The sequence below is a fragment of the Xenopus laevis genome, chromosome 7S, assembly GCF_017654675.1.
Source record: "Xenopus laevis strain J_2021 chromosome 7S, Xenopus_laevis_v10.1, whole genome shotgun sequence".
Classification (NCBI taxonomy): domain Eukaryota; kingdom Metazoa; phylum Chordata; class Amphibia; order Anura; family Pipidae; genus Xenopus; species Xenopus laevis.
This window is the reverse complement of record NC_054384.1, coordinates 65185990-65198974: the sequence shown is the minus strand read 5'-3', so window position 1 is coordinate 65198974 and position 12985 is coordinate 65185990. Positions and strand designations below refer to the sequence as shown.

At 43.1% G+C, this 12985-nt stretch overlaps 1 protein-coding gene across 1 annotated transcript in view; it reads left to right on the top strand.

Moving 5' to 3' along the window:
• Positions 1–12524, top strand: part of LOC121396023 — a 56406-nt gene extending 43882 nt beyond the window's left edge. Inside the window, exons 4-5 of the mRNA XM_041570618.1 lie at positions 11468–11569; positions 12257–12524. Coding sequence (XP_041426552.1) covers positions 11468–11569; positions 12257–12400 — 246 coding nt within the window. The 3' untranslated portion in view covers positions 12401–12524. The remainder of the gene's footprint in view (positions 1–11467; positions 11570–12256) is intronic.
• The last annotated feature ends 461 nt before the right edge of the window (positions 12525–12985 follow it).

Below are 12985 nucleotides of genomic sequence, written 5' to 3'. Positions count from 1 at the left end.
ACCTGATATAAATAACATTGTAATGCGAAAAACATATATGGATTGCGTAGTAGATGAAATTTCCATACTGCCAATTGTGATAGTTCTACCTAGAAATAGCTTAAAGGGGAAGGTAACCTAGTCGGCGCAAACCCCCCACCCCCCTCCCGTTTGTTGCCCACCCTCCCTCCTCCCCCCTGGCCTACCCGTCCCGCTGGGCAAATGCCCCTAACTTGTTACTTACCCTTCTGTGCAGGTCCAGTCCAGGGAGTTCACCGACGACATCTTCTTCCACGCGATCTTCTTCCTGCTGTGAACGGCGCATGCGCAGTAGGATCATTTCACTGGTACGATCTACTGCGCATGCGCGTGACTTTTGGCTCATGCGCAGTAGATCCGTACCGGCGAAATGATCCTACTGCGCATGCGCCAAAACGCCGTTCACAGCAGGAAGAAGATCGCATGGAAGAAGATGTCATCGGTGAACTCCCTGGACTGGACCTGCGCAGAAGGGTAAGTAACAAGTTAGGGGCATTTGCCCAGCGGGACGGGTAGGCCAGGGGGGAGGAGGGAGGGTGGGCAACAAACGGGAGGGGGGGTGGGGGCTTTGCGCCGACTAGGTTTCCTTCCCCTTTAAGTAGCTCTGGTTCCTTTATAAACTATGGCTGCTATGCACTTCAAAGGGGAACCTTGCCAGGATAAGCAGTAGGGTGGGATTCATTGCGTCCATAGATATGTCCCATGTGTCTCTTCATAGAAGGGAGTCCTATGGTGCGGTAAACCAACAGTTACTTGGATCATAAATGCGGTACTTGGCTCTTGAGACGTGCGCGTCCCAAAGCCGGTGGTAAATGTGTCGTCAGTAACTGCAAAGTTATAGATATTTGGCAATAAAGAGTGGCACCCTATCGTTGTCCTTGCTAGTCTCATGTGGCAAAACCTGGGGAACAAGGCCAATTAAGCTTCTTAGTAGTCTATAGTAAGGTAAAGTCAAAGTCAACCAAAACTAAAAAAAACTAACATGGCCGATAACTTGCGGCAACTAATTTTGAAGTCTGCATTGTAATATCGTAGAGTGTGCCAGATCTTGGTATAGTTTGATTCTTGAACCCTTCCATTTTAAGATCTGTGGGGTCTCTTGCCTTGCGAAGGATTTCTTCTTTCTGAGTAAAGTGATGGAGACAGCATAGTACGTCTCTAGGTTTCCCTTGCCTGCCTGACATCACCCTATGAAACCTTTCAATGCGTAGAGGGGCGTCTTTATCAAGGCCTAGTAGCTGCCGAAAAAGAGACTGTTAGTTGGCGGGCGTCCGGCAGATCTACTTCTTCTGGGATGCCTCGAATTCGGATATTACATGTTCTGTTCCTCTTCTCGGAATCTTCCATGGCTCTACGTAGAAAGAATATCTGTCGGTCTTGCTTACTGACTTTAGTGGACAGATGGCTTGTTTTGTGTGCCGCGGCCTGCTGCGATGCTTCTAATGTCGTCATCCTATCGGTAAGCTTACATAGCTCCGTTTGCAGCACTGTGACTTCTTGTTTAATCGACGATTTAATGTCGGTAAGCAGCTGGGCGAGGTCAAATTTGTTAGGCAGGTCTGCTAGAAGAGCGTGTATGGCAGTAAGGTCTGGTGTAGTGCAGGCCGGGCTCGGGTTGAGGCCCTGCGTATCTTCCACATCCGCCATATTTGAATGGTCCGACTGCTCTACTTCTTCTGCTGGTTTCCCAAAGAATTTCTCGATGTCCCGGTTTTTTTTTCACTCCCGCTGGTTTCGGGGTAAGGCTAGTAGTTTGTGCCTTTTGATTGCTTCTCATGACAGCGGGTTATGCGACTTTTAACAGGCTAAAAGAGGTAGTAAAGCCGGAGCTCCAGGGAAATGCGTCTGTACTAGTGTGGCATCAGGACACGCCCCCCACTGAGGGTTTTCTTGACTTTATGAAGGCACAAGGCTATAGTCTGGTTTATACGGTGTACTCTGAGTACCACTCCACTCATGTATTATAAGAGACAATGTAACCCCTTCTTTAACCGATAACTATATCCAATGTCTCTAATAGGATCTGTGGCCATATAAAGGAAATGGCTTCAGGCTGTGTATACATGAGTATGACTTGGGTATTATAGTAGATAACATACCCCCGACTTTAAATGATTAGAATATTAGATGTTGGTGTGGGGTTCTTTGATCTTCTAAAGACACAGGGTAGCAGGCTGAGATATACAGAGTTCCACTCATGTATCATAAGAGATATTGTACCTCCACAGTAAGTCACTGAGGTTTTGTCACAATATAAATGCACAAAGTTGCAGGCTGAATTCTACAGGGAACGCCGGTCACTTTGTTTTAGTTCTTCGTTTTTATCATTTTTGCTTTTTCCCCCCCTAAAACTGTTGATTTCATAGTGTGACTTTTGCATTGAGTATTCTGACCACTAACCACGCTGTCAGAGCATTTATTTTGTTATTTTATCGATTTGCCTAATTGTATTTTTGTGATTTATTGCAGTTGTATCCTTGCTTTGTTGTTAGTTATGTTTATTTTAGCAGTGCTTTGCAGTTTCATAGTTTGGAGTGGAAATACATAATCCCCCATTTTGGATTCATCATAATGTGTAGTTTACAAAATCATATGGTTTTCAGGGGTCACCCTAATTATTTGTAACTTTTATCCCACATAAAACTGCCAATGTTTATAAATGAGTGTAAGACATCAAAAGTATGCACAAGGTAGATTTGGGGTCTTTACATGTTATATACTTCATTAAATCTATGTATTTTGGGTATCAAACTTTTCAGGGGACCCAGGCTTTCGTATTTAGGGTGTTTTATCTTGTTACCTAATAGTATGTGGCAGGTAAAATGCTGCAAGGTAGAAGTTATGAGGTGATTTTCATAACTATCTCCAAAATCACCAAATTTAGGAAAGGCTCGCAGCTTGGTGCTTCAGAGTAGAAAGACATGCACACCCAATTTGGATTCAGGGGAATGTCTACTTTCTGAAAATAGATGTTTTTTTGGGTGACTGTACATTTTTCTATCTTTGCCCCACAAATTAATGCTGTAAATGTGTTGATTTTAAAGTACCTGAAATGACAGACCATGTGGGGGGGTCTTCAAAGCTGCGAAAACAAAAAGACCCGAAGTTGAAGTCCTGAAGCCTCGAAAGGACCCAAAGCCAGGTAAGACGTACGGTCCACTGAACAATGTGTTTTTTATTTTATTAAACCCCTGGCTAATGTATTACATATTTCCCAACTGTCCCATTTTTAGAGGGACAGTCTCTCTTTTGCTCAACCCGCAGTCCCTCGTTTGGACTGGAAAGTCAAGTTTTTCTGTGCACTGAACAGGAAGAAAAAGAAACAAAGTTGCTAACTTAATTGGCTTTTGGCAGAGAGCCCAGAACAGCCAGAGCAGCAGATAAGATACTTTTGTAACAATTTCGAGATACGCAAATAAGTATTTGTAACAATATAAGATAACAGGTCCCTTGGGACTCACAGCTTAAAGGGAAATTCACCTTCATTAGCAAAACTGGAATAACTAAAAAAAAACAGAAATATGTTCAAACTTTTATAACCCGACAAATTTTGTAAAATGAACATGGTAATTAGGGAGTGTGGCCACAAAAATGAGCGTGGTCAAAAAATATTTGCACCAACTTTTTGCCCCTCTTTTTATTTCCAATATGTTAATACTATATAGGTCCCAGGCCACCAATGTTTTTTTAAAAATATTCTATGGGGCCCCTTGCTACCAATGTTTTTTTTTTAGTTTTTTTTAAATATTCTATGGGGCCCCTGATCACCAATGTTTCTTAACTTTTAAGAGGGGGCCATGGCCACCAATGTTTTTTTGGGGATCCTGGTGCAAAGGTTTTTGTATTTTTTAATTTATAGGGGGAGGGTGCTGGCCACCAATGATTTTTTTTAACTTGTAGGGTGGTCCTGACCACCAGTGGCTTTTATAAATTATGTGTGGGGGGTTAGTTTTTAGCGCTGATGTCTATGTGGGCTTTTTACTGTGGTGTGGGCTTGGCAGAATCTGGGGTGGGCCTTGGGCACTGGGCCAGGGTTCTATAACCATATAAAGGCACAAGGCTGCAGGTTGAGTTATACAGGGATCTCTCTGTACAGGCTTTGAGCAAACTTACGGACTGTTCCAGCTAAACTGTAATTAGTACAGGGGAATACATATGCTGCCATAGTTTTATGGGATCTCGATGTACAGGCTATGAGGAAACTTAGGGGCTGTTTCTGCTGAATTGGGCTTAGTATAGGGAATTCCTATTCTGCCATAGTTTTATGGGATCTATCTCTACAGGCTATGAGCAAACTTAGTGGTCTGTTCCTGCTGAATTGTGATTAAGGGATACGGTCATGGGAAAACATGTTTGTTTCAAAACACATCAGTTAATAGTGTTGTGCCAACAGAATTCTGCGCTAAAATCCGTTTTCAAAGAGCAAACTGATTTTTTTTTATATTTAATTTTGAAATCTGACATGGGGCTAGACATATTGTCAATTTCCCAAGTGCCCCCAGTCATATGACTTGTGCTCTGATAAACTTCAGTCACTCTTTACTGCTGTACTGCAAGCACCAGCAGCCTAACAAAAGAACAATAGGAAGGTTACCAGATAGCAGCTCCCTAGCCCAAGATAACGGCTCCCTGGTAGATCTAAGAACAACACTCAATAATAAAAGCCAAGTCCCACTGAGACAAATTCAGTTACATTTAGGAGAAATAGCCTGCCAGAAAGCAGTTCCATCCTAAAATGCTGGCACAAGTCACATGACTGGGCACCTGGGAAACTGACAATATGTCTAGCCCTATGTCAAATTTAAAAACTAAATATAAAAAAAATCTGTTTGCTCTTTTGAGGAATGAATTTCAGAGGAGCACTATTAACTGATGTGTTTGAAAAAAAACATGTTTTCCCATGACAGTATCCATTTAATACAGCGGGGGAACACCTATGCAGCCATAGATTCATGGAATCTCTCTGTACAGGCTATGAGCAATCTTAGGGCCTGTTCCTCCTGAATTGTGCTTAGTAAGGAGGAATATTTATGCTGCCATAGGTTTATGCGATCTCTCTGTAGATTCTATGAGCAAACTAGCAAACGTAGTGGATTGTTCCTGCTGAATTGTGCTTAGTACAGGGGAAATCCTATGCTGCCATTGCTGAAGCATTGTTGCTGGCGTGGTGTTCTCTTCTTCCGGCGAAAGGGATACGCCACTATATTGAGGAGCAGTCCGGGCATAGTGTTCCAGTCTGGTGGCTGCATCTGGGCTTTCTCTCTGGGTCTTGTTGCCACCCATAGTGTGAAGTGGTGTCGGGTATGCCATACTTATAGGATTTGAGCTTCTAGCCAGTTGCCACCGGGGTATTCAGGATAGTTGTCACGGAGCTCCAGAACACACATCTGCTCAGCGCCCCGTACAGACCACACACACGAGTAGTTTATTTTTAGTTTTATTATGCAAGTAATAAGAATATGTTTTCTCAGCCTGGTGTAAAGCTGCCAGGGTAGTAGGGGAGGGATGTTGTTGCACATGAGAGCTAAGATTGTCAGCTTGTAAAACTGTATAATGATGGAGCAGGCACTCATGGAACTATCTTTAAGACAGACATGTAAAAAGAATGTACCTTTGAGTTCTGAATAAACTACATTCTTTTTACACATCTGTCGAAGATTGTTCCATGAGTGCCTGCTCCATCATAATACCGTTTTCATCTGCTCCCCTAGCTGAAGGTTCAGGGTGGTGCACCTGGACCTCCTCTATTTCTTGGTGAGTTAATACTTTTGATACCTCATTTTGTGTTATTATTTGCAGAGCAGCTGGGAGGATTATCTGCAAAGCAGCTGGATAATATTTGGAGCAGCTGGATTATCTTCAGAGCAGTTTTGAGGATTATCTACTGAGCGGTAGGGAGGATTATCTTCAGAGCGGCTGGAAAGATTATATTCAGAAGGACTGAGTTTTCTCTGCAGAGCGTCTGGAAGATTTCTCTGCAGAGTTCCTGGGAGGAGCAGCTGGAATATCTTCAGATAGGCTCGATAATCTTTAGAGCGGCTGGATTATCTTCAGAGGGTCTTGGAAGATTACCTTCAGAGCGGCCGGAGTATCTTCAGAGCGGTTGGGAGCATTATCTGCAGAAAGAGCGCCACTCCCAACATGGTGTTGTGACTGTAGAGGTAGGAAAGTGCGTCACTGTGTGTCTACATCTAATTACATTTTAAATATGCCATGGAACAGGCCCATTGCTACTTCGGGCCTGTTACTCACTGCTTATGCTTTAAATTAGAAGATTGTCTTTATTAGATCACAACCAATCTTAAAGGAGAAGGAAAACTAGTGACCCATATATATCCATATATCTATCTATATATCTACTGTATATATCTATCTATATATGTATCTATATATTTATATATCTATATATATATATATATATATATATAATGTATGTACAAAATTGGGACTTAATCCCTTAGCCACAACGCCCCATAATACTGTATTGTAATAAGTAAACACATTTCAAAATATCAATACAAGGCCATATTTATTTACCTCCATGCCATGTCGTACTGGTTAAAAACAAATTAAAAAACAAGCAGCGCTGTATGTAGGAAGAGGGATCCCTCTATGAGATATGTCACCCCACATTCCTTAGATAATGTTCCTGCTGAATTATGCTTAGTACAGGGGAATATCTATGCTGCCATCATTTTATGGGATCTTTCTGTGCAGGCTATGAGCAAAAGTAGGGGACTGTTCCTGCTGATTGTACTTAGTTCAAGGGAATACCTTGCTTCCATAGTTGAATGGGATCTCTCTGTACAGTATATTAGCTAATTTAGGGGAATGTTCCTGCTGAATTGTGCTTAGTACAGGGGAATACATATGCTACCATCGTTTTTTGGGATCTCTCTGTAGAGTTTATGAGCAAACTTAGGGACTGCTCCTGCTGAATTGTGCTTAGTACAGCGGAATACATATGCTGCAATCGTTTTATGCGCTCTCTCTGTAGAGGGCAGTGATCGGAGTTCCCTCTGACCCATGCAATTTGACCCATGACTTTCAACCCATGATCTTTGACCCGTGAACATTGACCACCATCATTGTGGTTGCTGATCTTAGCCTTGGGGGCTCTTGCAACCATCTGCTTTGTCAGAATTCCCTCATTTGACCCAATACCTTTGACCCATGACCTTTGACCACCATAATGGTTGTCACTTGTCTGCCTTGGTGGCTCTTGCAGCCACCTGCTTTGACAGACTTCCCTCTGACCCATGACCTTTGACTCATGCCACTTTAAACATGACCATTGACCGTTATGAGGTACGCTTATCTGCCCTGTGGGCTCTTGCAGCCATCTGCTTTGGCAGAGTGCTATCTGACCCATGGCCTTTGACCCATGACCTTTGATCACCACAATGGTTGTCACTTGTCTGCCTTGGTGGCTCTTGCCACCGCCTGCTTAGTCAGAGACCCATGACCTTTGACGCATGACCTTTGAGCACCATCATTAGGTTCGCTTATCTGCCTTGGGGACTGTTGCAGTCATGTTCTTTGGTGGCGTGCCCTTTGACCCATGTCATTAAACCAAATATCTTTAAACCATGAACTTTGACCAACATTTGCTCTTGTGGGGTCCCCTTTGCCCCATGCTCCCTTAACTCTGCTCACTTCAATTCCCCTTTCTTTTTAATCAAAAGCTCAACTATCTAACCCAAGCATCTTCCTTTATGGATAATTTCAGCCTTCTGCTTTGATGGAGTACCTTTTAACCCATGCCCTTTGACCCATGCAATTTACCTATGACCTTGAACCCAAGCCCTTTGACCGCCATAATGAGGTTCACTAATTCATGTGCTAGGTTACCCTGCATGACCCCTTACTCTGCTCGTACTCACTTCACCCTCTCTTCCTGGTTAACCTAACCCTCAAATTTTGCACATGACCTTTGACTCATGACCATTGACCGTCATCATGAGGTATACTCATCTGCCATGTGGGGCTCTTGCAGCCATCTGCTTTGGCAGAGTGGTATCTGACCTATGACCTTTGATCACCACAATAGTTGTCACGTGTCTGCCTTGGTGGCTCTTGCGACCACCTGCTTAGTCAGAGTTGTCTTTGACCCATAACCTTTGATCACCACAATGGTTGTTACTTGTCTGCCTTGGTGGCTCTTGCAGCCATCTGCTTTGTTAGAGTGCCCTATGACCCATGCCATTTTACACATGACCTTTGACCCATGACAGTTGACTTTTATCATGAGGTATGCTCATCTGCCCTGTGGGCTCTTGCAGCATCTGCTTTGGCGGAGTGCCTGCTGACCCATTACCTTTGACCCATACAATTTGACCACCACAATGGTTGTCACTTGTCTGCCTTAGTGGCTGTTGCCACCATCTGCTTTGAGGGAGTTCCCTCTGATCCATGCAATTTGGTCTCCATCATGGGGTTTGCTTATTCCTCTGCTAGGCCATCCAGTCAGACCCCTAGCTGTGCCCTTATTCTAACAGAGGTCTTTTTTTTCGTAAACACCAATTTATATTCTTTGTATCTTATGCGTGACCTTTAACCCATGCTCTTTATTGCTACAGGTGATACCAGCCTGCCTTCACCCTGCTAGTAAGCACCAAGTTAAAATCTGAGTATGGAAGTCAAACAAAAATGTAACAATATCCCTCCAGTTTCTTCGTGTGATCAGCACAACATAATTTGCAGCTGTACCTTTACTTGGACGGCCTTCAATGCCATTAGACCTTCGACTTTTGACACGTGACCTTCATGACAGCCATCATGGGGTTTTCCTATCAGCTGTGGGGGCTCTTGCAGCCATCTGCTTTGGTGGAGTGCCCTCTGACCTATGACCTTTGACCCATGACCATTGACCGTCATCATGAGGCACACTCATCTGCCATGTGGGTTCTTGCAGCCTTCTGCTTTGGCGGAGTTGCTTACGTTTCTTCAAGGGCACTCTTGCAGCCATCTGCTTTGGCGGAGTACACTCTTTTGACCCATGCCCTTTGACCATTGACCGCCATAATGGTTGTCATTTGTCTGCCTTGGTGTGGCTCTTGCAGCCTTCTGCTTTGTCAGAGTCCCCTCTGACCCATGACCTTGCCGCCATCTGCTTTGAGGGAGTTACCCCTGATTCATGACCTTTGAACCATGACCTTTGACCACCATCATAGGGTTCGATATGTGCAACCATATGCTTTGGAGGATTTCCCTCTGACCCAAACATTTGACCAATGCCATTTGACCCGTGACCTTTGTCCCATGCCATTTGACACATGATCTTTGACCCATGAACATTGACCATCATCACGGTGATCGGCTGCCATTGTTTTATGGGAACTCTCTATACAGGTGATGAGTAAACTTAGGCACTGTTCCTGCTGAATTGTGCTTAGTACAGGGGAATTCCTATGCTGCCATATTTTTTTGAGATCTCTCTGACAGGCTATGAGCAAAGTTTGGGAATGTTCCTGCTGAATTGTGCTTATTACAGGAGATTGCCTTTGCTGCCATAGTTATGGGAACTCTGTTCAGGCTGTGAGCAAACTTATGGACTGTTCCTGCTGAATTGTGCTTCCCTATTTTTTGAGATCTCTCTGTACAGTCTATAAGCAAACGTAGGAATACCTGAGCTGCCTGTTTTCATTGTTGTCCAGTTTGGATGCAAGGGTTGGGTTTTGGCTTTGTAGAGTGTGCACTTGTACCCCCCAGGGGGTTGCACATGTCCTCTAATCTTTAGATCCTTCTCTCCGCTCCAGTTGTCCTCTTTATCAGTGTCTGGAGGTAAGCTTGTGGGAGGGAGAGGTCGGTCTTAACCACCTCCTATTTTTACAGATAGGGCTGCCCAGCAATTGTTTATTGCGGTGCATAGCAGCCTGGTCTTAAAGCATTGTGCCGCCATCTTGTGGAGCAGTCCAGTCATAGAGTTCCAGCCTGGCGGCTGCATCTGAGCATGCTCTCTGGGTCTTGTTGCCACCCATAGTGTGTAGTGGTGTCGTGGTATTTGGGATTCGGCCAAATCCCAGAATCCTTAATTAAAGATTCGGCCGAATACCATGTCGAATCGGAATCTTAATTTGCATATGAATAGTGACAGGAATGTAAAAAGTGGAAAAAATATTTTTAATTCCTTGTTTTGTGACAAATATTTACATGATTTCCCTTCCCACCCCTAATTTGAATATACAAATCCTAGATTCAGTGCATAAAGCATAGTACAAAGGAATACCTATACTTTTTAAAAATTACTACCTTTTTCTCTAATAATAAAACAGTGTCTTGTACTTGATGGTAACTAAGTTAAAGTTTATATGTTTTTAGCAGAATTAAGAGATGGAGATCAAAATCCCTTCTAGGGCTGGACAAGATTATACAGAAAATAAAATGTATGCAAATCTCTGTCAAAATGTTTTCCTTGCTGGTAATAAAAAGTTCCTTAAGTTACCTGAAGTTGCATTTTCGGAAAAAAGTGCCGAGTATGTTTTCCGACTGGCGATTTACTTTATTGTCGGTGGCAGATCAACCCGGATGCACCCAAAGAAGGAGAGAGCAATGGAGGGGAGGAGAATGCGACGAAGGGTGGGTAAAGAAAGCAACGGAGGGGAGGGTGACGAGGGAGGGGAGAGCAAAGGGCAGTAAGGGGTGCAAACCCGGCTTGGGGAAGGTAGAAGACTTTTTTAATGGTAGCTCCCAGCGCCCCCCTTTCATTGAGTCGTAGGACCTGCCTCTTCTGCCTGCTCCTAGTTCTGGCCCTGGCCAGTGGAAAAACATTTCAGGGATATGTTTCACCCCATGGTAGCACAAATCGAAATGTGGGCATCATATCACCCAGTGTGCCATTAGTCTTTAAAGGCATTCACAAGTTATTGCATTGTAATTACCAACTTCTGCTCCTAGATGGCAGTGTAGAGTTGGGTTGGATCTATGTTACCTGTATATATAGTGTTTGGCCACTAGGGGGAGTAGTGAAACACATAGAAAGGGGTAGAGTTTAGAAGAGAATTGGAGACAAGCCACAGGGACAGATGTGCATCACAGGATGAACACCTACTGAAGAAGCCACCTTGCAGGAGAACCACAACCAGGACCCAAGTGAGTAGGAAGTGTGAGGCTCAGTTAGCATAGGTCAGGTCAGGACAGTGAGCCAGAGGTTTTTGTGTGGGCTAAAGGGTTATGGGCTCATATTGGTGATTGTGTGTATTTTGCAAAAAAAAAAGTCTATGATTCTGTGGGGTGAACCTACAGTTAGTGGGAGTTTTGGACTTGGAACCTAAAGTATGTTGGTTTATAAAGTGACTTTCAATTTGATATTTTCTCCATTTTTTTAGTCTATATCTTGTTACAGAAATGGAATTGTACAAAAATTATGGCAGATTTGAAAAGTTTATGTTGTCAAAAAAAAAACATAATATAGTTTTTTTAATGGATTTTTTACATTTGTCTTTATCAGGAATATGCAAGTGAGAAGCTGAAGAAAAGAGAAGGATATAGCAGAAGGGATAGAAGAGAGATCAGAAGACAGAGGAAGACGTTTGCCTGGGACACTCTCATGGTAAGTATTATGGCTTTGGTCGGTACAGAACATGTTTGTATTTAGTCCAGCATTGCTGTGGGAGATATTGGGGGGTTGATATTGTGGGTTATTTTTGCATAGAGCCCATTTTTTTAGGTTTTTAGTGTGATGTGGTTGGTGTAAAATTCTACAGAAAGGTTTTTTTCATGTTGTATATTTTGTGGTAGTTCTAGGACCACTTGCTTAATTTGTTTTACAGGTATGGGATCTGTTATCTGGAAACCTGTAATCCAGAAAGCCCTGAATGTCAAGAAGGCTTTCTCCATAGACTCCATTTTATTCAAATTATCCAAAATTTTAAAAACAGTTTTCTTTTTTCTCTGTAATAATTAAACTGTACCTTGTACTTGATCCAAACTAAGTGATAATGAATCCTTATTTGAAGCAAAATCAGCCTATTGGGTTTATTTATTGTTTAAATGAATTTCTAGTAGTCTAAATGTATGAGGATTCAAATTACGGAAGGTTTACCAGAAAACCCTGAGCATTCTGGATAACAGGTCCATACCTGTACTGAAGATTTCTACCAGTTGGGGAGCTAGGATTGCCTGGATGCTAATCTGGATAAATAGGATAATGATTTTTTGTTCTTTAAGAAAGGAATTTGGAAGTTGGCCCAATAAAGCAATTACTTTTGAGACCTCATTTTGTGTGATTATTTTGCAGAGGGTTGGGAGTATTATCTTTGGAGCGGCTGGGAGGATTATCTTCAAAGTGCCTGGTTTATTTTTGGAGCCCTTTGAGGATTATCTTCAGAGCATCTGGGAGGATTATCTTCAAAGCAGATGGATTATCTTCAGAGCGGCTTGATTATCTTCCGAGAGGTTGGATTATCTTCAGGTCGGATGGGAGGATTACGCGTCAGAACGGCTGGGAGGTGTATCTTCAGGCTATTGACACATGTGGATTTTCACAGAGGTTCGCAACGCGGTTTTTATGGCAGAGGTCGGCTTTTTTAAAAACTGCACTGAAACTGCGCCGAACATCCGCACGTGTATCCATAGCCTCAGAGCTGCTGGGAGAATAATATTCGAAACGGCTGTGAGGATTATTTTCAGATTGGATGGGAGGATTATCTCCAGAGCGGTTTTGAGGATTATCTTCAGAGCGGCTGGGAGGATTATATTCAGGTCGGATGGGAGGATTTTCTTCATTGCGACTGAGAGGATTATTTTCATATGGACTAAGTGAATTATCCGCAGTGCAGATGGGAGGATTATCTTCAGAGCAGCTGGGAGGATCATCTTCAGAGCGATTGAGAGGAAACTGAGAGGATTAATTTAAAAGCTTTTGGGAGGATTTTCTTGTTGTGATTGAGCAGATGATCTTAATATGGATTGAGTGAATTATCCGCAGTGCAGATGGGAGGATTATTTCCAGAGCGGTTGTGTGGAT